At 36.6% G+C, this 24,284-nt stretch overlaps 4 protein-coding genes, 2 long non-coding RNA genes, 1 other non-coding gene and 1 pseudogene across 9 annotated transcripts; 5 read left to right on the forward strand and 3 right to left on the reverse strand.

Annotated features, from left to right (window-relative positions):
* Window positions 1-262: 262 nt before the first annotated feature.
* LOC104720671 (GDSL esterase/lipase 1) lies at window positions 263-3,914 on the forward strand. Its single transcript, XM_087468783.1, is given in 7 exon segments — window positions 263-539; window positions 622-749; window positions 876-933; window positions 1,075-1,094; window positions 3,071-3,226; window positions 3,322-3,577; window positions 3,655-3,914. Coding segments are annotated over 7 exon segments (1,155 nt in total).
* LOC104719768 (uncharacterized) lies at window positions 1,156-2,762 on the forward strand. Of its 2 annotated transcripts, none has more exons than XR_015568143.1 (5): window positions 1,156-1,651; window positions 1,919-2,001; window positions 2,086-2,195; window positions 2,393-2,418; window positions 2,506-2,762. It is a non-coding gene; the product is annotated as an uncharacterized LOC104719768 (long non-coding RNA). The 2 variants fall into 2 exon arrangements; XR_015568144.1 differs by having other exon boundaries at window positions 1,157-1,523.
* A 4,929-nt stretch (window positions 3,915-8,843) lies between the features above and the next one.
* On the reverse strand, window positions 8,844-9,848 carry LOC147937391 (uncharacterized; annotated as a pseudogene).
* A 1,773-nt stretch (window positions 9,849-11,621) lies between these two features.
* Window positions 11,622-14,260, forward strand: LOC104719770 (putative metal-nicotianamine transporter YSL4). 2 transcript variants are annotated; one of them, XM_087470760.1, is made up of 6 exons: window positions 11,622-12,126; window positions 12,224-12,494; window positions 12,598-12,735; window positions 12,865-13,054; window positions 13,169-13,592; window positions 13,676-14,260. In XM_087470760.1, exons 1-6 carry the CDS (start codon window positions 11,772-11,774, stop codon window positions 13,681-13,683), a joined length of 1,386 nt encoding a protein of 461 aa, XP_087326886.1. In that variant the 5' UTR covers window positions 11,622-11,771; the 3' UTR covers window positions 13,684-14,260. The 2 variants fall into 2 exon arrangements, with proteins under 2 accessions (XP_087326886.1, XP_010436039.1); XM_010437737.3 differs by having other exon boundaries at window positions 13,169-14,260.
* A 39-nt stretch (window positions 14,261-14,299) lies between these two features.
* On the forward strand, window positions 14,300-15,710 carry LOC104719771 (DNA-directed RNA polymerases II, IV and V subunit 12). The gene is made up of 4 exons (XM_010437739.3): window positions 14,300-14,448; window positions 14,539-14,602; window positions 15,069-15,161; window positions 15,442-15,710. Exons 1-4 carry the CDS (start codon window positions 14,392-14,394, stop codon window positions 15,462-15,464), a joined length of 237 nt encoding a protein of 78 aa, XP_010436041.1. The 5' UTR covers window positions 14,300-14,391; the 3' UTR covers window positions 15,465-15,710.
* LOC147937392 (small nucleolar RNA U19) lies at window positions 14,800-14,944 on the forward strand. The gene has a single exon (XR_015569679.1). It is a non-coding gene; the product is annotated as a small nucleolar RNA U19 (small nucleolar RNA).
* Window positions 15,711-16,084: 374 nt separating the features above from the next.
* On the reverse strand, window positions 16,085-18,416 carry LOC104719772 (uncharacterized). The gene has a single exon (XM_010437740.3). The coding sequence runs from the start codon at window positions 18,202-18,204 to the stop codon at window positions 16,222-16,224; it is 1,983 nt and encodes a 660-aa protein (XP_010436042.2). The 5' UTR covers window positions 18,205-18,416; the 3' UTR covers window positions 16,085-16,221.
* A 404-nt stretch (window positions 18,417-18,820) lies between these two features.
* LOC147937393 (uncharacterized) lies at window positions 18,821-19,710 on the reverse strand. Its single transcript, XR_015568171.1, has 2 exons — window positions 19,359-19,710; window positions 18,821-19,261 (listed from the first exon to the last, which is right to left on the reverse strand). It is a non-coding gene; the product is annotated as an uncharacterized LOC147937393 (long non-coding RNA).
* Window positions 19,711-24,284: the final 4,574 nt, after the last annotated feature.

The raw sequence follows: 24,284 nt of genomic DNA on the forward strand, positions 1-24,284 counted from the left end.
CTCTCAAGTAATAGATGGTAACGAACAAATCATTCAACTAATTGAGTAAATTATGTTATTTTTTGAAAATTAGAATCAAAACATATACGAAAATAATCTATATTTTTATTTATAAGAACTACGTATTGATTTAAATATATATACAAGTATCACCGCATTGCACAGATTACACTTATATTACAATAACCAATAAGAACACAATATTTTGATCGCTTAAAGCTTCACATTAGATTAATTTGAACAAAGACATTAAACAATAGACATGGAAAGCTCTCAAATAGTTTCGATCATATTTTTTGCTTACACAACAATCATATCACTCGGCTCCATCAACTGCATAGACAACAATAACAACAACAACCTCGTAACAAACCAGTCCACTTTGTTCGTGTTTGGAGATTCTGTGTTCGATGCTGGAAACAACAACTACATCGATACTCTCTCTAGTGTCCGGTCAAATTACTGGCCGTATGGTCAAACAACATTCAAATCCCCTACTGGAAGAGTCTCCGACGGACGTCTGATTCCTGATTTCATCGGTATGATCAATCCTACCTTTTTCATTATATTATTTCCCGGCAGCATTTTTTTGGAACTGATCGCTATTCGCTAACATGGCAGCTGAGTACGCATGGTTACCGTTGATCCCACCATATTTACAACCATTCAACGGTAACAACCAATTTACCTATGGGGTAAATTTTGCTTCAGGTGGTGATGGAGCTTTGGTCGGAACCTTTTCCGGATTGGTATTCATTAGTCTTATTACTTTACATTTGTTTGATTATTTTTTATTTTATTGAATATATATGGTATAATAATTGGTTTGTCTTGTCTACTTGTTTTTTTTTTCAAAAAACATTTCACCACTCAAGGTGATAGATTTGAGAACGCAATTAAACAACTTCAAGAAGCAATACAAGAAATATAGGTATTGATGGCATAAAAGGATAGCGCGCATTTTTCCGCAAATGCTATAATAAATAAAATTCTGGAAATGGTACTGTATAATAGCATTTTAAAAACGCTATACCTCAAATAAGTAAGCGGAAAACTAAAATTGGCTCTGCAAACCTAAACTTTTTGATAAACAAGTAGCTAAATTTGTTTTGGTTTTGCGCTGAAGTGTCGAATGTAAAAGATATAAAATGTTTATTATATTCTTTTATAACAAAATAAGATCCGAGTCTGTGTCTCTCCACCTTCAAACCTAAAATCAATCTCTTCCTATGTGCATCTCAGAAACAACAGTTGCCTCCGTCTCTTCCCATAGTTTTAGCATCACTGAGAAGCAACATAGAAGCAGCCACAACAACGAACCTCTATCCCAACATACGAGAAACCAATTCGGTGATGATGGAGAGGACCCAGAGCAACCAAAGCTTTGAGCTGTTTTAAACTCTGCTATTGTTAGGGAAAAGCCTAATGTTAAGCGTGGACAGATGTTGCTGGGCATGAAAGTGCTAAACAAGCGTTGAAGGAAGCTGTGATTTTGCCTGTCAAGTTCCCACAGTTCTTCATTGGTGAATGTTTATACTTTCAATTCGGATTTGTCCATGTAATTTGATTTACTTCAATTTATCAATCTTACTTGTTATGATTAGGAAGAAAATCATATATGAACCCTCATTCCAATGTTAGCGTTATACGGGTAAGCAAATCTTTGGGTCTAATTTCACTATTCTCTAAGCTATAATCCAAATTCATGGTCTCTTGTTTTTTTTGTCTCGAATTCATTAGCCATGTTGTTGTTAAGTAGCTTTTGTGTTTCCTCTGTACTCCATTTGAATTTGCAGGAAGAGTATCAGATTTGTGAAAGAAAGGAGTTGCAGATCCCATATATCAGTTATCAGACGTTATCTCTTAAAGGCTCCATTGGTTTGCTGATTTTGTTGTTTTCCTTGGTTTGATTTTACAGACCAGAAGAGCTTCGTGTGCCCTTTGAGACTTGGTTCCATTTTCCATGAAGACTTGGTACCATTTTGCATAACCCAGCAAAAGGTTCGTAGGTTATCTTCTCATACTGCTCCCATCTTATCTCTTTGGTATCATCTGCCTCAAGATTTATCTATCTTTCTGATATAGATAATCAACTTAGCTTATTAAAGAAAAAGCTGCTCAAGAGAAGGCTGCCAAAGAGGATCCAAAAACAAATAAAAAGAGACACTTGAACGTGGTGTTTATTGGGCATGTCGGTACGGCTATCTACTTGTTGATTTTAATATTTTCATTGGCATGTTCTTATTATATCTGGACTCTGGAGGTTATTATATAATCGCCTATGTAACACATATTGAAATCCCCATTGGTCATGAGCTTTCATTCTGTGTACTATCATATATGTTGGATGAGTTTTGTGTTCTAATTCCCGTGCACTTTTTATTACTTATAGGGACACAAGAGCTGGTCGAAAGAAAGGTAATTACATTAACCTTTTGAATTCTTTTCTTTGATGATTTAATATATTCTTCCATAGATCTTTGTACTTGTGTAAATTCTACGCAGGATCTTTGTACTTTTGAATTCTTTTCATTGAGAGATACACAGCCTGGGAATCTGTTAGTGTAAGATGTAGTAACTAAGGCATTTGAAGACAACAAGAAGAGTCTCTAGGTTCGTGTTTTTGTTTATTGTGGCATGTTAAGACTTATTTTGAGACTTGTAATGTATGTAGTCTATTGTAGTTGAAATTTTCAAGATGATATGTACTGTATTTTGAGGCTTCTATAAAGTTTTATTTATATATTATTTTTTTTGCAAAAGCTGTATATTAATTATAAATATTTATAATATAAATCATGGATATTAAGCAGGACACCAAAAAATATATTATTGCAATAATATATAGCTACTATTGACAAAACCATAGTGCAAATATTTTGCTACTAATATTTATAATATGGCAAATAAATAATACTACTAATAATTTTAATATAGCAATAATATAACGCTATTAAAAAGAGACAATTAATAGCATATTGAAGAAACGCTATTGTATGTATCCCCTCTAAGATAGCACCGGCAAATAACACGTTTACGAAATCGCTATTAAAACGATATAATAGCCGAGGGGAAGAGGGTTATCTCAAAAGCTGTTTATCTGTTTCATATTGGACTGAATGATTATCAATATCCATTCAGTACTATATACTCTTCCATTTTTCAATTCATTTCCAACGAGAAGTACGTCGATTATGTTGTAGGTAACATGACAGACGTTTTCAAGGTAAAATTAAATCGAAATTGATCTTTAAAAACAAAAAAATGTTTGTTGGGTTTCTATTTTGGACTGAAAAATGAGAGGTGGTGTTATGTTCTTAGGAAGTGTATAATCTTGGAGGAAGGAAGTTTGGATTCTTGAACACGGGACCGTACGATTGTGCACCTGCCTCATTGGTTATAGATCAAACAAAAATAGGATCTTGTTTTTAGCCGGTCACTAAGCTGATCAATCTGCACAACAAGAAGCTTCTGAATGGTTTGAGGCGGCTAAAGCATGAAATTTCCGGATTCAAATACGCCCTTCACGACTATCACACTTCCCTATCCGAAAGAATGAATAATCCTTCAAAATACGGTGACAAAAACTTGGTTAATAATTGCAATATATATAACAAGATTCTTTTTTAGAAAAAAATTTGGATCGTTTTAAAGGGTTCAAGGAGGGGAAGAAGGCATGTTGCGGAAGCGGACCATTCAGGGGAATCAGTACGTGTGGAGGCCGAGGGGGACCGTCGCAAAATTACGACTTATGCGAAAATGTTACAGATTATTTGTTCTTTGATGCTTTTCATTTGACTGAAAAAGCTAATGGACAAATTGCTGAGCTGATTTGGAGCGGACCGACCAACATCACTGGACCCTATAATCTCAAAGCGCTGTTTGAACTTATGTATCTACACTTCCCAATTTAATGGATTTTAATCGTCTAATAATATTCAAATGGATTCTAATGTACGCAATTAGTTCAATCCAATTAGTGTAATTAAACTAAGTGAATATAAGTAATTAGTACATAATTTTGTAATTCAAATGGATTGTAATGTACGTAATTAGTTTAATCCAACTTCGACTTAGACTAGTTCTTTAACTTATCTATTTCAACTTTTCTTTATTTACTTCTCAATTTCTTTAACCAGAGATGAAAATACTAGAAATTAGGAGAGCTTTTGAGAGGCTAACAGCCGAAATTCAAATCCGAAAAACGTTCGTAGAGTTTAATAGACTCTTGTCGACCAAGGCTTCACGCGACTGCTATCACTCGTTTCAACTATCTAAATTTTTCAAGTTTTTAGTTATTACTATTTTTTAAATATATTTCTCAAATTACTAGTGTCTATTTGGTGTACCCTTGATGTTTTTAAGAGTATGGTTTGCTGAAAAAGTTTCTACTTTTCATTGTGATTATGACTTACGACCATTTGAAGAGTGTATCTTCAATTAAACCAAAGCAATCTTACAAAACCAAATTCAAATCTAATTATGGTTCACCTCTCTTGTTTCAAACTGAGTCCAACAAAACCAAAATCCGTTTAGGTTAAATTATCTATATTATCTATATTACCATTTTTGAAGTACATTTGGTATTCTACCCTTTAAATTATACTTAATAACATACAAGGTACTTGAAAAAACATATTTTTATAATTTACTTAATTTCTATAAATCTCTCTACCTAATTAACATAAATATATGATTTTTCTTTCACTTTTATTTGATCTTATATTTCAATTATTTTGAACTGTTATATAATACATTTGCTTGATAAAATTTGTGATTTTTTATTCATATGATGTGATTTAAATTTTTTTAAGTGGACATATATTACTGAATCAATGAATTAAAAAAAAGTATATAATGTCTCACATCGCCTGGAAAATAAGGCAATGGTTTATAGTCATGCTACTAAAAAAAATGATTCTCAATATGAATGACCAGAGAGTTTGATTTATCAGACATTCAAATTTACAAATTTTATTTGGTTTACTCAAGTTCTTATTTTAAAAAACTTAAAATATCATTAACTCGGTGCTACATGATATTTTGTTAACATTATCAATATTAGAGTAATATACAAATCTAACTAAGTTTATTAAATACTTAATATTATGAAAAAAATCTTGCGGCATACCGCATGTTAACTCATAAAATTAACAATTAAAAATATAATTATACAATCTTCAACACTAAACAAACAAATACAACTTAAAATTTAAACATTTTAGTTATAAATAATATATCCTAAGATGTACCCCAGGTTAAAATCTAGTGTTATTTATTTTTGTAACTTTACATATATTACAAATTAACATAACTAAGTATGATTAATTTATATATTTTTTTGTAATTTCCATCAATTAGCTGAATAATTAAAAACAGCCACTTAATGAATTTTACTTATATTAACAATTTAAAATCAGTGAATTAAACGAATTGCTATCAAGAATATTACTTTAATCATTTATAACAAGAACAGATTATTTGTAAATATCCCATACAATTAGTGATGTGTTAAACTAGAGAAACTCGAAGGAGGTTTTCTCTTCTTATTCTTATTCATTATGTTCGATAATCATACATATATATAGTGAAGGGACAAAGCCCAAATACATTAGGACTAAACCGACTTAGACTAAGAGGAGGTGGCCGATGGACCTTATGGCCTTGGACGTACATGGGCCGTGTATGGGCCGGTTCTGGAAATCCACCATCCGTGTTTTACAACACTCCCCCTTGGATGACATAACCGTGCAAATGCTAAGAAGGATCTCTGTAATACGCTTGGGGGTGCTGCCTTATTATAATCTTACCAGGAAAATCCATTGGGACAAAACCATGGTGAAGGAAAAAAGAGTACAACACGCATTACTCCCCCTGTTCCAAGCATCCCTAGAAGTCCTTAAGTCTCCGCATCCCAATCTGGTGCATGAGCTTCTTGAATGTCGATGTCGGTAATGATTTAGTGAAGAGATCGGCTGAATTGTCGCATGAAGGAACTTGTACCACTTGAACTTCTCCGGCCTTTTGTAGTTCATGTGTGAAGAAGAACTTTGGTAAAATGTGCTTTGTCTGATCTCCCTTGATATATCCTTCCTTGAGCTGTGCGATGCAGGCTGTATTGTCTTCATAGATAACCGTAGGCTCCTTATCGTCGGCCATGCCACAATTTGTCCTGATATGTTGAGTCATCGACCTCAACCATACACACTCACGGCTGGCTTCATGCATTGCCAAAATCTCTGCATGATTAGATGATGTGGCCGCAATGGTTTGCTTCATAGAACACAACGAAATATTTGTACCACCGTGTGTGAATACATAGCCGGTTTGAGACCTAGCATTATGTGGATCCGATAGATAACCTGCATCAGCAAAACCAACTAAACCTTCTTTGTTATAGTTAGTATAATATAAACCCAAATCAAGCGTTCCTTGTAGGTAACGCAACACATGTTTGATACTGTTGCAGTGCCTTTGGGATGGACAAGAGCTAAATCTAGCTAGGAGGTTCACGACAAAACATATGTCTGGTCTATTGTGGCTAGGCAAGAACATTAACGCTCCTATAGCACTGAGGTACGACACTTCCGGACCGAGAATTTCTTCATTGTCCTTCCTTGGACCAAATGGATCATTTTCCAAATTTAAACTTCTCACAACCATTGGGCTAGGCAATGGGTGAGCTTGGTCCATATTAAATCTCTTGAGTACCTTTTCAGTATATGCCATTTGATGCACAAGGATTCCATCATTTATGTACTCAAGCTGCAATCCCAAACAGAATTTAGTCTTGCCTAGGTCTTTCATCTCGAATTCTTTCTTTAGATATTCGACTGTTTGGGCGATTTCCCCAGAGGTTCCTAGGATATTCAAATCATCCACATATACTGCTATTATTACAAATCCTTTGTTTGCAAACTTTTTTATTAAAATACATGGACTGATGGGATCATTCTTATAGCCCTCTTTGGCTAGGTACACACTTAATCTATTGTACCACATACGCCCACTTTGTTTCAGTCCATAAAAGGATTTGTTTAGCCTTATGCAGTATTGTTCTCGAGAACTGCTCTTATCTTTGAGCTCAATACCCTCTGGTAATCTCATATATATTTCATTATCCAGTGGACCATATAAATATGCGGTTACAACATCCATTAACCGCAAATCCAGTTTTTTCTCTTATAGCCAGACTTATTAGAAATCTAAAAGTCGTTGCATCCATCACAGGGAAGTATGTCTCCTCATAATCTATTACGGGTCTTTGAGAGAATCCTTGTGCTACAAGCCGTGCCTTATATCTCACGATTTCATTATTCTCATTTCTCTTTCTTACAAAGAACCACTTATGTCCAACTGGCTTTATATCGAATGGTGTCCTTAAGATCGGACCAAACACATTCCTTTTCTTTAATGAACTTAATTCCACGTCGATAGCTTCTTTCCATTTTAACCATTCTGGTCTTTGAGTGCACTCTAATATGGATGTGGGTTCATGATCCTCATTTATTTCAAGTGCTACCTTGTATGCAAATATTTCATCGATGTCGACATCTTTTCTGTTCCATTGTATTCCAGACATGATATAATTGATTGAGATCTCATTATTATCAATACCATCAGGACCTTGAGGTTCAACGTCCCAAACCTCATTCGGTACCTTAGGATTTTTCGCGGCCATGTCTGTAATTTCCTTAACCTCGGTTTGATTTGCATCTTTCTTAGATTTCCGAGGGTTCTTATCTTTGGAACTTATTGATCTACCACGTTTCAAACGGGTCTTAGACGTTGTAGCAACTTGATTATTGTGTTCCTTTTGAACATCAATACGTATTGGTGCATTACAAGCTGGTATGTACGATTTTATTACTCTCCTAGACAATCCGAAGTTTCATAATCCAATAGGTCATCATTCTCATGGTCGAAATCTCCTTCACCATCGAGATAACCATATTGTCTTCTGGATACCATCTAGTCGATGCGTCGATTAGAACCATAAAATATCTAAACATGGTATAAACCAGTGGGTGTATTGGTCCACAGATATCTCATTGTATCATTTCCAGAAAATTTAAAGTCTCTTTAGTGACTTTTACTGGTGATGGCCTTATAATGAGTTTTCCTTGTGCACATGCTACACACGTGAGATTCTTAGGAATAACTCTTCTCTCTTTTAGAATGTGCCCTTTAGAGTTTATTATTATCTTACGCATCATGTTAGAACCCAGATGGCCAAGCCGGTCATGCCATAAAGTGAATTGTTCATTGAACATTTTATTCATTGCCAAATTAGCCTCTATCATATTAAACTTAGCATGGTATAAACCAGTGGCTAGTGCAGGTATAGACTCTAGGATTTTCTTAGATCCTTGGGTGATTTCTGTAATATGTAGGAATTCTTGGTTTCCTTCACCCTTAGTTTCAACATGTAGACCATTCAAACGAATGTGTTTAAAACTCAATAAGCTTCTCTTTGAGCTGGGTGAATACAAGGCATCACTTATTTCAAGATGTGTGCCATTAGGTAATAAAATATGCGCCTGGTCGTAGCCTTCAATTAGGCTTGTTATACCCGCAATTGTGCTAATATTGGCATTTTTCATAATGAGATTAACAAAGTATCTCTTATCCTTCAAAATTGTGTGGCTGGATCCACTATCCACCACAAGTATGTTCTTGTCCTCAGCCATTTCTAAAATGGACAAGAATTTATTGTTTCAAAATAAAACAAACAAATGCATATTGACGGAAAATAAAATAATTGAATTTAAACCATAATTATAATCCAATGTCAAAACATAAAACATAGAAATGAAATCAAGACAATATTTAATTATCCTTTCCTAGACAATCCGAAGTTTCATAATCCAATAGGTCATCATTCTCATGGTCGAAATCTCCTTCACCATCGAGATAACCATATTGGCTTCTGGATTATTTTTCAAACTCTCTTGATATAGATCAATGAGATGCTTAGATGACCTGCACGTCTTAGCCCAATGATTCCCCATACCACATCGGTGACAAACCGATTTAGGCTTGTATTGCGGTTTGTGAATTCCGCGGCCACGACCGAAGTCGGACTGGTTCCCACGGCCGTAACCATCATAGTGGTTTCCTTGGTAATTGCCACGACCACCACGTCCTCTACCACCACAGCCACGGCCATGGTACTTGCTCTTATGGACGTAGTTAGTCTCTTTGGGCTCTGTGGGTTCTTTGGGCTCTTTCTTAGTCAAATCGACTTTGTGGGCTTCAGGTAATGGGGCAGAACCAGGAGGTCCCATTGCACTGTTCATTAGCAACAACTCATTGTTTTGCTCAGCAAGCAGCAAACAAGAGATAAGGCTTGCATAAGTTTTGAAACTCTTTTCACGATATTGTTGCTGAAGCAGTATATTATTGGTGTGAAAGGTTGAGAATGTCTTCTCTAGCAAGTCTTCCTCAGTAACCTCCTTACCACATAACTTTAGCATTGAGACTATCTTAAATAGCTCTTAGTTATACTCATCCACGGATTTAAATTCCTGGATCCTTAAGTTTTTCCAATCAAATTGAGCCTTTGGTAGGAGCACCGTCTTTTGGTGTCCATATCTGTTTTTCAACTCTGTCCAAAGCTCAAGAGGATTCTCTATTGTAAGGTATTGGTTCTTGAGGCTTTCAGCAAGGTGGTGGCGGTTTAGAAAAATTGCCTTATACCTACTCTTTTCAGTGCAATCGTTATCATCCTCAATGCATTCGCATAGGTCCTTTGATTTTAGGTTGATCTTGGTGTCCAAAGCCCATTGGAGATAGTTGTCTCCGGACACGTTAAGTGCAGCATATTGGAGATTATTGATCTTTGCCATCTATAAAATAGAAAACAGGCATCCGATTATCATCATGCGGTATATATGAGACCGAAACATGTAATTGTTCTATCTTTAGGCTATGCGGTATATATGAGACCGAACCATGCCGAATTTTATATTCTTGGGTCATGCGGTATTTAAGACCGAACCATGCCGTTTGTTATAGTCTAGGTCATGCGGTATTTAAGACCGAACCATGGATTTATTTTCGTTTGGGCTATGCGGTATATATGAGACCGAAACATGCCGATTATTTTCGTGGATAATGTCTTGTTTTTACTACAAAATTTCGTAGATACCGCATGACCCAGCATGAAAATGGTCCTAGATAAACATAAGATCTAGCATGCAAGAATTTCCTTTTATTAAGTTTTTCCTTTTCCTATATAAGTTTTCCTTTTTCTCTAGTTTAGGATTATGACAAAGGTTTTAGGAAATTTTCTAGTCTTTTAGGATAATGTCTAATATATATTTAAATTTCTTAAATATACTAGATAAGGCCAATGAATTATTTTAGTAATTATCCTAATATTTGTATATTCGATTTTAAGGTTCTATGTAAAACATAGAATTAATCCAATTTTAATCTTTGATTTTAATGTTTTGATTTTAGCAAACAATTAGTAATAACCGGATTTAAACCTAGAACAATAAGTTTAATATTTTTGATTTTTAGGTTTTAGTTCTAGGGTTTTCGTGCCATCGATTTTATACAAACAATCAACAATCAATAGGATTTTAATCATGGCATATTTAGTTTAATTGCAAACAATCTAAACAACCCTAATGCAATCGGATTTTTAAGTTTTAGGGTTTTGAGGTTTTGGTTTGTTGATTGTATAATTGCAAGTTTTATTGTTCCTTTAGATTTAAGAGATCATGTTCGATCCATAGGTTTTAAGGGGGTTTGATTTATTTACCTTCCACCGTTTGGAGGTTGAGTGGAATTGAACTGGGAGCTAAAGACCTCGGTTTTACTTTTAGCTTCCTCATGAACCTCGCCCTAGGTAGGAGGAAGAACCGATCACAAACAGATCTCCGAACAGGAACTCACCCCGGACAGGAACTGACCACGGACATAGACAGATCTCAGACAGGAAACCGATCGCCGAGCAGTAGCCGACCACGAACACGGACGGAAGTTGATCGCCGAGCTTGGACGAACAAGGACTTTGTGTGTGGCGGCGGTTTAGGGTTTTAGGGATTTTCTCAGTTGGAGTTTAGGGCAAACTCGTGCTGATAACGTGTTGTAAACTAGAAAAACTTGAAGGAGGTTTTCTCTTTTTATTCTTATTCATTATGTTCGATAATCATACATATATATAGTGAAGGGACAAGCCCAAATACATTAGGACTAAACCAACTTAGACTAAGAGGAGGTGACCGATGAATCTTATGGCCTTGGACGTACATGGGCCGTGTATGGGCCGGTTATGGAAATCTACCATTCGTGTTTTACAACATGATGCAAATTGTGAAGGTTTGAGAACATATTTGTTTAAATGTAATTTTTATGTCTTGAGAAAGGTGCGTTGAAAAGAAACTTGAAGAACTTGATGGTTTAGAACATGTTAATAGAGAGCTAATGTTGGCAAAGCTAAATCCACATTATTAGCCTTCGAGGCATTTTAAAGAATGAGCACTGTGGTCTATATATATATATATGTCTAGACTGAAAAATTACATGTCACTTTTGGACACATGTCATTTTCTTATTTGATTTTAACCAACGAGACGTCTTAGTCGATCATAAAGGTTTTATAACAGCAACTTAGTCAACTGCCACCATTTCCTTCGCCAATGGTGTGTGTTCTTGTCGGAGTAATCAATCACTGGGGAAAGAAAAAAAATCAGATTTATGTAATTTTCCGGTGAAGCCTGCCGGAAAATACTCGAAAAAGGAAGTAGATTTTTGTAGTTATGGAGACGGAGATTACAAAGTCAACGGAGATAACAGAGACATTGTTGTTACAAGCCACGAATCTGGATCACGATGATGAAGATGTACCAGAGTGGAAGGACCAGATCACGATCCGAGGCTTGGTTGCTAGTGCCCTGTTGGGGACATTGTTCTGTATCATAACCCATAAGCTCAATCTAACAATCGGAATCATTCCTTCGCTAAACGTAGCTGCTGGTCTTCTCGGCTTCTTCTTCGTCAAGTCGTGGACTGGCTTCTTGTCTCAATTAGGGTTTTCACCTAAACCTTTTACTAAGCAAGAGAACACTGTTATTCAGACTTGCGTTGTCTCCTGCTACGGTCTTGCTTACAGCGGTACTAAGATTCACATTGCTTTAGCTTGGAGATGGGTTTATTTATTTAGTTTAGAGCTGTCTGTGTCTTGAATTATTCTTGTTTTTTTTTTGTTCAGGAGGGTTTGGTTCGTATTTGATAGCTATGGATGATAGGACGTATAAGCTCATTGGTGCTGATTATCCTGGAAACAATCCTGAAGATGTTATAAATCCTGGATTGTGGTGGATGACTGGCTTTTTATTTGTAGTTAGCTTCCTCGGTCTCTTCAGTCTCGTTCCACTTCGCAAGGTGATGATTTTGGACTACAAGCTTACGTATCCCAGTGGAACCGCTACAGCAATGTTGATTAACAGTTTCCACAACAACACTGGAGCAGAGCTTGCAGGGTAATTTTGTCAAAGATTCATCTTTTCAATCTCATCATCTCCCTGCAGAACATAGCTTAATTGAGTTTCATCAAATATTTATCTCCAATGTTATTTACTTCAGAAACCAAGTTAAATGTCTTGGGAAGTACCTGAGCCTTAGCTTAGTTTGGAGTTGCTTCAAGTGGTTCTTCAGTGGTATTGGTGGTGCTTGTGGTTTTGATCACTTTCCCACACTTGGTTTGACGCTGTTCAAGTACACGTAAGTTCATGATTTCTTTATCTTAACCAATATATAGTTCAGTTTAACAATAATGTATTGCAAGTGAGAATGTTTTTAGGATATGGATCTAATTCGTAACGAGTAACGAACGATTTTTCTGGTGCGCAGGTTTTACTTTGATTTCAGTCCTACTTTTATTGGATGTGGTATGATCTGTCCCCATTTGGTGAACTGTTCTGTTCTTCTCGGTGCAATCATTTCTTGGGGTTTCCTCTGGCCATTTATATCACAGCATGCTGGTGACTGGTATCCAGCTGACCTTGAGGCCAACGACTTCAAAGGTCTCTATGGCTATAAGGTATAATAAACAAATCACAGAGTTCCAAAAGGGGAGAACAGAGTTTGAGTTTTATGGGTGCACTCTCTCTGCAGTGGTTACTGATTCTTTTTCATATCATTACCGAACTTATAGGTCTTTATCCCCACTGCTATCATCCTTGGTGACGGTCTCTACAACCTCATTAAGATCATTGTTGTCACTGTGAAAGAGTTCTGCAACAAAAACTCCAAACAACACCACCTGCCTCTCTTTACCGACATCTTAGATACGAATGAGACCTCGAAGTTACTGCTGGAGAAGAAGAAAAGAGATGACGTATTTCTCAAGGACCGTATACCCCTAGGGTTTGCGGTTTCTGGTTATGTAGGTCTTGCAGCCGTTTCAACAGCTACAGTTCCGTTGATATTCCCACCACTGAAATGGTACTTAGTCCTCTGTACATACATGGTTGCCCCGGCTCTTGCTTTTTGCAATTCTTATGGAGCAGGGCTCACGGATATGAGCATGCCTTCAACCTACGGAAAGACTGGTCTTTTCATCATCGCTTCAATCGTAGGTAGTAAAGGTGGAGTTATTTCCGGTTTAGCAGCATGTGGCCTTATGATGTCAATCGTCTCAACTGCAGCTGATCTCATGCAGGACTTTAAAACAGGTTACCTCACATTGTCGTCAGCAAAATCCATGTTTGTAACTCAGCTTTTGGGTACAGCAATGGGTTGCATAATCACTCCTATCACGTTCTGGCTGTTTTGGACTGCTTTTGATATCGGTGATCCTGATGGTGTCTACAAAGCACCTTACGCGGTCATCTACAGGGAAATGGCTATTCTAGGGATAGAAGGCTTTGCGAAACTTCCCAAGCATTGTTTGGCTCTTTGTTGCGGATTCTTCATCGCTGCTCTGGTTGTTAATCTAGTAAGAGAAATCACACCGCCAAAGATCTCTAAGTTCATACCACTTCCAATGGCTATGGCTGGTCCGTTCTACATAGGAGCGTACTTCACCATCGACATGTTCATAGGAACTGTGATTATGTTTGTATGGGAACGGATGAATAAGAAAGACGCAGATGATTACTCGGGTGCAGTAGCTTCAGGACTGATCTGTGGCGATGGAATCTGGACTATCCCATCCGCCATTCTTTCAATCTTAAGAATCAATCCACCCATCTGTATGTACTTTGGACCATCCTAGACTATTGTTACCATGTTGAATGTTTGTGCATTATATTGTTCCTACTACACAAATCAGAGTTTAAAAAAAAAAAAGAGTCAACGTTGACCGGCTTTTCATAAGCCCATCGGCCCAACTTTATATGGGCTTTTTGTGTCGAGAGGCTTATACGAGTATAATAAATGTCCCTAGCTCCTCGTCTCTTTGCCAAAATCATCGTCTACAACAAAAACCCTAGGGTAAGTACGAAATCAATCCTGAACTGAGAAATTTTGGTCGGTCGCTTAACTTGATTCTGATTTCTGAGTACTGTTTCTTTTGTTGAATAGATTCGTTTCAATACCATGGATCAACAACCAGCACTGCCTGAACCCGTTACTTACGTCTGTGGAGGTAAGCTATACCCGAATTTGTCATCGAACATCTTTCTTTGAACTTGAAGGGAAAAGCTTTGAAATTTGTTACTGTTTGCTTAGTTCTCTGTAAAAAGATTGTAGCTTTGTGAATTTAAAATGCTAAATTTGTTCTCTTGGTTTGGTATGCCTCTTTTGAGTAGCCTTATGAATCCTAATCTATTAGGAGATTTCATAATCTGGCTTAGTTAGGAGGCATAAATCAATCTGATCATCAATACTTTCCTGTATTGTTTCGATCTTATGTGACTTGAGGTCTTTTTGAGGAGGAGCTTTGCTTTTGCTCAAAAATTTAGCTTCTTCCAAGCAGCTTCAGACATATACAATGAAAACCCAAAATTCATAGGAAGATCTCTGATATTTTGTATGTTAAAAGGTTTATCTTTGTTTAGTAGTTTGGCTTTAACTTCTTTTCTTGTATTGTATGAAAACCCATCTTTGTTTAGATTGTGGACAAGAGAACACTTTGAAGTCTGGAGATGTCATCCAATGCAGAGAGTGTGGGTACCGTATCCTCTACAAGAAGCGTACCCGTAGAGGTAACTAATCCTTGATCCTCCTTTTGTTTTGTAATGTTTTTAGGTTTCTTTGACCCATCTTTTTTTGGTCGTGATCTTAGTTTATGATACTGATGGAACGTTTTCAAATGTGTGTCACAAAACATATGATATAGGGGATCTGAGTGTTTTCTAATTTACCTTGAGTTTGTACCTTTGTACGGTCTACTCCTTTTGTATTTGGATTGTTAATCAGTTGGTTTTCTTGTTCAAAATGTACATGTTTCCGGCTAATCTATATGGTCGTTTGATTATCTTGCAGTTGTTCAATACGAAGCTCGCTGAGAACCTCTGAAGATGGTTCATAGTCTGTTAAGATGGGTTGATACGTTTTGCTGTTTGTAATATATATCGACATGGTTTTTGCTAAACTGCATGTTCGGTGGATTTGACCACAAGTGTGACTTGATTTGATCACAAGTGTGACTGTGCAATCTTTATCTCTTTGCGATTTTTGATTGATGTAATCCTTGGAATAACTAATAAGTTCACATTTCTAGTATCATTGATTGGCTATAATCTCTTTTAAAATTACTCTTACTCATTCACCATTTCTACAAGCAAAACATATCTCGTTGTTTGGTTACCTTTGTTCTTTAGTGTTCTCTGCATTTATTTGGTCAGCTTCTAGTAGTGGAAAAGGTACTGTCTGTGCTATCAATCTTGTTTGCTACAAATTCTATGAAGTGTTAGGAAGAGACCGAAGCGAGTGGCATGTAGAGAAACCACCTCATTGTTACTCTCAAAATGCTTCATTAATATCAAACAGAGGAATGAATTAGTGTGTTAATATCTGATGAAACATTTGGTAAGTGCTATGGCTGGCTACAAGTAGAAGAGTTGAAATAAGGAAAAGTTAAAAATGCCTCGTCAAGTAGTATCTGATGCTTAGCTTAAGCCTGGACTAGCTTCAATAAGTTCTTAGATGCTAAAATCAAATACATTCTCAGAGCTTCTATCCGCGAACACAGAGAAAGTACCAATACATTTTATCAAACAAAACAGAAAGTACCAAGAAAACATCTAATGTATGGTTCCAAACTTAATCTTCAGGATCATAGGGTCTGTTGTCAAAATCCTCTCTGTCCTCAGCTATGTCAGGACGATACCTTTCAGACAAAATCTCAACTTGTTCTACAAATGTTTTCGATTTCGGTATACCAATATGAAGGACCATCTGGTTCCACCGTTTTCTACAAGCTTCTGCATCTCGATTCTCCAAAAGATAATCCCAATCCACATCGTCGATACAAGCAGCATCCAATTTCAAAAGCTCTTCCAAGAGTCTATAGTCATCTACGTTAGCCCATGTTCCCTTTGCTACCATTGGTGATGTCAACTGATCATACCATTTAGTGCAGCAAGTTACGTGGTCCCGGGTTCCAAGTACGTCGCTTATAGCCATCCAAGGGATGTTGTCTTTGAGCATACCATGTTTTGCGTGCTTCTCTTGGAACGCTTTCATCCTAATGTCTTTGTTCACAAGATCAAAGAGATTTTGATACTCCTCCCTAGTCCAATGACCTTTCTTCTTGGATGCCAATCTTATTCTCCTCCAAGCGTCTTTCACATGCTTCCTGTCTTTACCCAACGCATCTGCAAGTGTTCTCCAATCATTCCCATGTTTCTTTTGAAACTCTATAACGAGTTCCAAATCTTCCTGCGTCCACACACCCTTGGATCCTTCTTCAAATATAGTATGTGCACGATGATACACACTATCATATGCCCTCCAAGGTAAAGCAGATGCAATTTCTTTCCAACAGCCTTTAAGTTGTGGGTGTGACTTGCATTCCATAACCATCTTTACCCCATCATCTCCCAAGGCATGGTTATCAACGTATTCTAATACAGAATTCTTTACTAACTCATCTTCTTCTTTTGTAAATCTCTTACCTCTCACCAGCTTAACTTCTGCTTCATCTTCCTCCGATTCTTCATCCGCAGCAGGGAAAAACTCCACTTGGTCAGAAAATGTCACCCTTTTTGTGCTTTTACTTGATGGTGTGGTCACATCTTTATCACTCTGACCACACTCTTGCTTCTTCTTCTTCCTTTTCTTCTTTGCATCATTGTTGTTTTCTTCAGCCTCTGAAACTTCAGTTTGCTTCTTCTTCCTTTTCTTCTTTGCATCTTTGCCATCATTGTTGTTTACTTCTTCAGCCTCTGAAACGTCACTTTGCTTCTTCTTCTTCCTTTTCTTCTTTGCATCTTTTGTTGAGGTCAAGTCGTTTTCATCGGCCTCTGAATCCACATTGTGTATCTTCTTTGCGTCTTTCTTAGAGTTCTTGTTGTGTTCCTCAAGCTCTGAATCCTTACTTGGTTCCTTCTCCTTGCTTTTCTTTATTGCATCATTAGTAGAATCCTTACTTGGTTCCTTCTCCTTGATTTTCTTTCTTGCATCATTAGAAGAGTTGATCAAGTTGTTATCTTCAACTTCAGAATCCACACTTTGTTGCTTCTCCTTCTTCTTCCTTTCCTTCTTTGCATGTTTCGTAGAGTCCTTGTTATCATCCTCTGGATCCACACTTGTGTTTGTCTCCATGATATTTCTCTTGGCATCATTTGTAGAGTTCAAGCTGGTTTCTGATACAACACTTGGTTTCTTCTTCTTGCTCTGCCTCTTCACCTCCTTGTCTGTGTATTCTTCAGCTCCCAAATCACAATCCTCCCGCTTTCTCTTATCACAAACTTTGAAGCTTTCACTGTTTCCCAACACATCACTCCCAGATTCTTTCTTACTCTTCTTCTTCTTCACACCATCCTCAGCTTCAGAATCAATCATTTGCTTTCTGGATTTCATCTTCTTAACAAGAGCATCCTCACCCAATTTCTCACTTTCACGCTCAGCAATATCCCCATCTTCTCCAGCAAAATCATCCTTAAACTCTCGATTTTTCTTCTTCTTCTTCTTCTCCTTCTTCTTCATAGAACTGTGCTCGGAAACTACTTCTTCAACAGTTCCTCCAGAATCAACCCTAATTTCATCACTCTTCTTCTTCTTCTTTTTCTTCTCCTCAGCCATCTCAGATTCCCGCGGATGGATTCGGTTACGAAACCCTAATCAGATAATCTCGCCGGGAAGTTCGCTCAATTTCGATTTCGATTGAGTATAAGACTTGGCGATAATGCTGAGATCCTGAGACTGTGACGGAGGAGCTTTTTGATATGGCGGAGGCAAAGGGTTTATTTCTTATATTTGGGATTTGAGATTATTATTAGGGATTAATTATGGTGTTTAACGATTTTTGTTAATTATTTGTCTACAAGTTTAGCTCTGAACTTGGGTCTTCTACGACACTCTACATTTTCAAGGCCCAGTTAAACTAGGCCCAACGCTTTGCTCTTAACGTTATGCGTTTGAAACGAATTGTAATCACTTACATGTTGCATACCAACTTACAAGTTGTTTTTTTTTTGTTAATTACAATTTGGTTTAGTTATGATTAGCTTGAATTTTTTTGGTTAATCTTTTTTTTGGAAAGATGTACATGTAGATGTAGTGTAGGAGGTGCGGAGATCATAGCAATCTAGAAATGGTAAATGCTATCATATTGTGAGAATGTGGTGTATTTATCAACCATCTCAAATTCCTCATGACGCTTGTATTTTGTAAACATATCAAACAGTCCCAAACAAAATTATTGTATTCAAAAGAAAATATATAATATAGTTTTTTAGTTTATATTGCTATTCAAAATAAATAAATGAAATAACTAAAACCATTTTAAAACTATAGTCAAATCTTAATTTTGTTTTTGTCATCAAATCACGTATCTTCATATATCTTCATCATGAATTGATAGACTCTACGAAGATGACACCTCAATAACGAAATTTTTGATACCATCACCACAAGCAGTTCGTCTCACGAGCAGAGTTTCAAGACTTTTCTGATCATAGAACATATTAGAGTCGTGACCAGCTTGACGAAGATTTCCTCCTCGGTAGTCTTCTTGTTAGAAAGTTGTTTGCATGGACTCAAACACTTTGGTGTCAACTTTTCTTTCCTCGACCTTAGTGGCTTGCAGAGCCTTCTTCTTCTCCTCCAGGATTATCTCATACTCTTCCAGAGTCATCTCCTATTACAACAAACAATAATGAGTTTTCATATAGCAAACATTCAAACTTTACATAGGAGTTCATAAGATGTTGCAATGCTGTAATTGATGAATGTACCTTTTCTTCAGCTTCTTTCTGTGTGCTTGCTCTTCGGCTTCTTTGGTTGCATCAGCGGTGATCATCCTCACCTCCTTGCTTCTCAGCAACATTGCTCTTCTCTCATTTCTTTCACTTCTATCTTTTATGATCACCCCTGTTTTTGTAACTTATCATATGACTATATTTATGGGCCGGAATGTGTTTGATTCTGAGAAATCTTCTGTCTGATAAATAAAATGTGTCCGATGTCTTTGTCTCCTTTTGTATAATAACAACAGCAGGTCAAAGATTTGGTCATTTTTATATTTCTGCCATAAACAAAAACACAAGGAGACTAAGAAGATGTGTTAAATGAACAACTACTAACTACAAAATTTAGTTGCGGATTTTATCATGATTTGAAAAAAATACTTAACACTTGCTTTTCTCAACCTCTCTCAGCTTCCAAATGGATATGAGGAACCTTTTTAACTAGCTATTAGAAAGAAAAAAACCTCCAAGGGTGACCAAACCAAAAGAGCAAAGAAAGCATTTTGACTCCAGTTAGAGATCGCAAAATTGATAGGCTCTGCAAAGATGTCACCTCAATAACGAAAATTTTTGTTACCATAACCACAAGAAGCTCGTCTCACGACCAGAATTTCAAGACTTCGGATTGAACATGTACGTAATAATCTTGTTGGTAATTTTGCCTGTGTACGTTTCAGGACAATCACCACTGACCAAGAGAGCTTCGACAACGTCAAACAATGGCTGAATGAAATTGACCGTTACGCTAGTGAAAACGTGAACAAGCTACTGGTTGGGAAACAAGAACGATCTCACATCACAGAAAGTTGTGTCCAGCTGAGCTGAAAGATACAACTTTTATCTGAAAGATAATAACATTGTTGTTGTCTCCTCTCTTGTCGCGCAGGCTTTTGCAGATGAACTTGGAATCCCATTCTTGGAAACAAGCGCTAACAATGCAACCAATGTGGATAAGGCTTTCATGGCCATGACTGCCGCACTTAAGACGAGAAGTTACAACTAAATTTTATTTGTGAAGAACCTAGTGGCATAATCTGTATTAATACAGTGCAGCAGAGCTCAAGCTCCTGCTCAACCATTCTCGTGTAGCTTATATCTTTAAGATATCAATTATTATGTAACTACCATGAACCATGGAATAGCACGTAGTACAGTGCTCCCATTTACCTAGATATCAAACATCTCTACTTACGATGATCTTTACGGTGGTGACTCAACCACCAAGGCCGTTGGCACGTCATAGGCTTCTTTGATGAACCAACAGCCAAAGATAAGGAAGAAACTGAATGCAGAGGGGTTGGCGAAGAGATGATGATAACGAATTAACGATGACCTGTTCGGTGACTGACTGATTTTGAACACAAGATTTATGCAATTCCTCTTCTTCTTCTTCTTCTTCTCCTCTAATGTCTACATCCCATTCCCAGGGCATTGGTATGTTGTTTCCTCTTTGTCTATCCAATTAGCTTCTTTAATCATCTAAGTATTGTGTACTGCATTTTAATTTTAAACTGAAACCTTATTGGACTTCGATTTTGGAGGTTAAACAATTGTTGTTGTTTGCTTTGATTTCAAAGCGATATGGATCGGAGTTGAGTGTAGATGACTTGGCTGAGTTTGATGCTTTAAAACATGACTACAAGGTTGATTGGCAATTAAAACACTTGCAGAAGAAGTTAAGTCCGACTTCAGAAGAGCTAAAATCGAGGTCTGTAGATGTTTGGAATAGAAGACTGGCTTGTATCAGAAGGACAGAGGGAGGGTATGAGAGATAGAGAGCCGTATCTACACCACAAGTATGTCGGGACATTTCAGGATTAATGGGAAAGAACATGACTAGGCCTGGATGGTCAGATATGTTGATGAGAAGAGCAGAGGAAGCAACATTGGTTACTCGGATTAGAGAGGAGAAGCAGAGATTAGGCCTTACTGCAGAAAGTGGTTGGATTGGTAGTGAGAAGATGAAGAAGAGAAATCAGAAGTAGATGAGAAGTGAAGAAAAGACAAGAAATTTGTCAGATTCATGGCCTTGAATTTCCCGGTGTTGGACATCACGGCCTCCAAGAAGGCAAGAACAGCATCGAGTTTAACTGTTTTAACAGCTGTTGTTCTAGGCTTTATCCTAAAAATATCAAAGCATAAGTTAGTATAACACTTTTTCACCTTAACTTCTCTTCCAAAAACAGTTGTTACCAAATAAAAGAGTGCTGGTGACAGGTACCTGACTTGTGTCTTTACCAATCAAAAAATGTATATCAAACAAAAATGTATACCTGACTTGTATCTTTACCAATCCAAAAATGTATATCTTTTTGTTGCTGAAAGGATACGGTTTGTGGCCAGTTCCTTGAAATGCAGGATCCAACACTTTTGTTGAACCAGACGACATTTTGTAGAACAGTCAAATCCTTTTTTTATAGCTAGAGACGCCAATAAACCTGTTGGGTCAATAAAAAAGACTACGGAACAAAGTAAAAAGAATTTGAGATTGTGTTTCTCTCTTTCTCTTTAGTGTTTTGCTCGAGCCGCAATCCCATCAAGCGTTGCACAAGAATGTGCCTTCGCTAACAAGAAGAGCTTCGAGAGCTAGGCATAGAGCAGAATATAGAATGTTGTCATGCTGTCTCAATCCATACAAAATGGATTTCCCAATCGGACGACATTAGCCAAGTCTTACTTAAAAACATTTATCCTCATCAATATGCAGATCATTGAGAGCTTTTTAACTCAAGAATTTTTAAAGCAGAACATTGAATATATCTCCGTCAATAAGCAGATCATTGAGAGTTTTTTAACCCAAGACTTTTTAAAGCAGAACATTGAATATATCTCCGTCGATAAGCAGATCATTGAGAGTTTTTTAACTCAAAAGTTTTCATAGCAGAACATTGAATATATCTTCGTCAATAAGCAGATCACTGAGAGTTTTTAAACTCAAAAGTTTTCATAGCAGAGCATTTGAATATAATCTCCAACAATAAGCAGATCATTGAATATAATCTCCATCAATAAGCAGATCATTGAGAGTTTTTAAACTCAAAAGTTTTCATAGCAGAGCATTGAATATAATCTCCAACAATAAGCAGATCACTGAATGTACAATCTCCATCAATAAGCAGATCACTGAATGTATAATCTCCATCAATAAGCAGATCACTGAGAGTTTTTAAACTCAAAAGTTTTCATAGCAGAGCACTGAATATATCCTCATCCATATGCAGATCATTGAGAGTTTTTAAGCTCAAAAGTTTTGAAGCAGAACATTGAATATATCTCCATCAATAAGCAGATCACTGAGAGCTTTTAAGCTCAAGAGTTTTTAAAGCAGAACATTGAATATATCTCCATCAATAAGCAGAACACTGAATTTATCTCCATCAATAAGCAGATCATTGAGAGCTTGTAAGCTCAAGATTTTTTAAAGCAGAACATTGAATATATCTCCATCAATAAGCAGATCATTGAGAGCTTTTAAGCCCAAGAGTTTTTAAAGCAGAACATTGAATATATCTCCATCAATAAGCAGAACACTGCATTTATCTCCATCAATAAGCAGATCATTGAGAGCTTTTAAGCTCAAGATTTTTTAAAGCAGAACATTGAATATATCTCCATCAATAAGCAGAACATTGAATATATCTCCATCAATAAGCAGATCATTGAGAGCTTTTACAGCAGAATATTGAATATATCTCCATCAATAAGCAGAACACTGAATTTATCTTCATCAATAAGCAGATCATTGAGAGCTTTTACAGCAGAACATTGAATATATCTCCATCAATAAGCAGAACACTGAATTTATCTTCATCAATAAGCAGATCATTGAGAGCTTTTAAGCTCAAGATTTTTTAAAGCAGAACATTGAATATATCTCCATCAATAAGCAGATCACTGAGAGCTTTTAAGCTCAAGAGTTTTTAAAGCAGAACATTGAATATATCTCCATCAATAAGCAGAACACTGAATTTATCTCCATCAATAAGCAGATCATTGAGAGCTTTTAAGCTCAAGATTTTTTAAAGCAGAACATTGAATATATCTCCATCAATAAGCAGAACATTGAATATATCTCCATCAATAAGCAGATCATTGAGAGCTTTTACAGCAGAATATTGAATCCTTACTATCATGCTGCCCAGCCAGCAATGAATAAAAGATAATCGCAGAGATCATGTGACAAGTCTTACTGTGTTAAACACATGCTTAGGGACATATATCTCTGTTTCATTCACATTCTTAGGCAACATTATATGACAAGTCTTACTGTGTACACATGCTTGTCTTACTTGGGTATATGACAAGTCTTACTGTGATAAACACATGCTTGTCTTACTTCGGAACAATTATATGACAAGTCTTCCTGTGATAAACACATGCTTGTCTTACTTCGGAACAATTATATGACAAGTCTTACTGTGATAAACACATGCTTGTCTTACTTCGGAACAATTATATGACAAGTCTTACTGTGATAAACACATGCTTGTCTTACTTCGGGAAAATTATATGACAAGTCTTCCTGTGATAAACACATGCTTGTCTTACTTCGGAACAATTATATGACAAGTCTTACTGTGATAAACACATGCTTGTCTTACTTCGGAACAATTATATGACAAGTCTTACTGTGATAAACACATGCTTGTCTTACTTCGGAACAATTATATGACAAGTCTTACTGTTATATGACAAGTCTTACAGTGATAAACACATGCTTGCCTTACTTGGGGGGACAGTTTTCCCAAATTAGAAACCGGACAGAACACAATCATATAATGTGTCATCCCTTTCTTTTGGGTTTAAAGAAAACAGAAAAATTTTATTCTTGAAAATCGATGAAATAATTGAACAGAGCACAATTCATGAGTCTGTTCGTTCGTATGAAAAGAAATTTTGATAAACAAGAGTTTC

Source organism: Camelina sativa, chromosome 10 (assembly GCF_030686135.1).
Source record: "Camelina sativa cultivar CO46 ecotype springtype chromosome 10, ASM3068613v1".
Classification (NCBI taxonomy): Eukaryota; Viridiplantae; Streptophyta; class Magnoliopsida; order Brassicales; family Brassicaceae; genus Camelina; species Camelina sativa.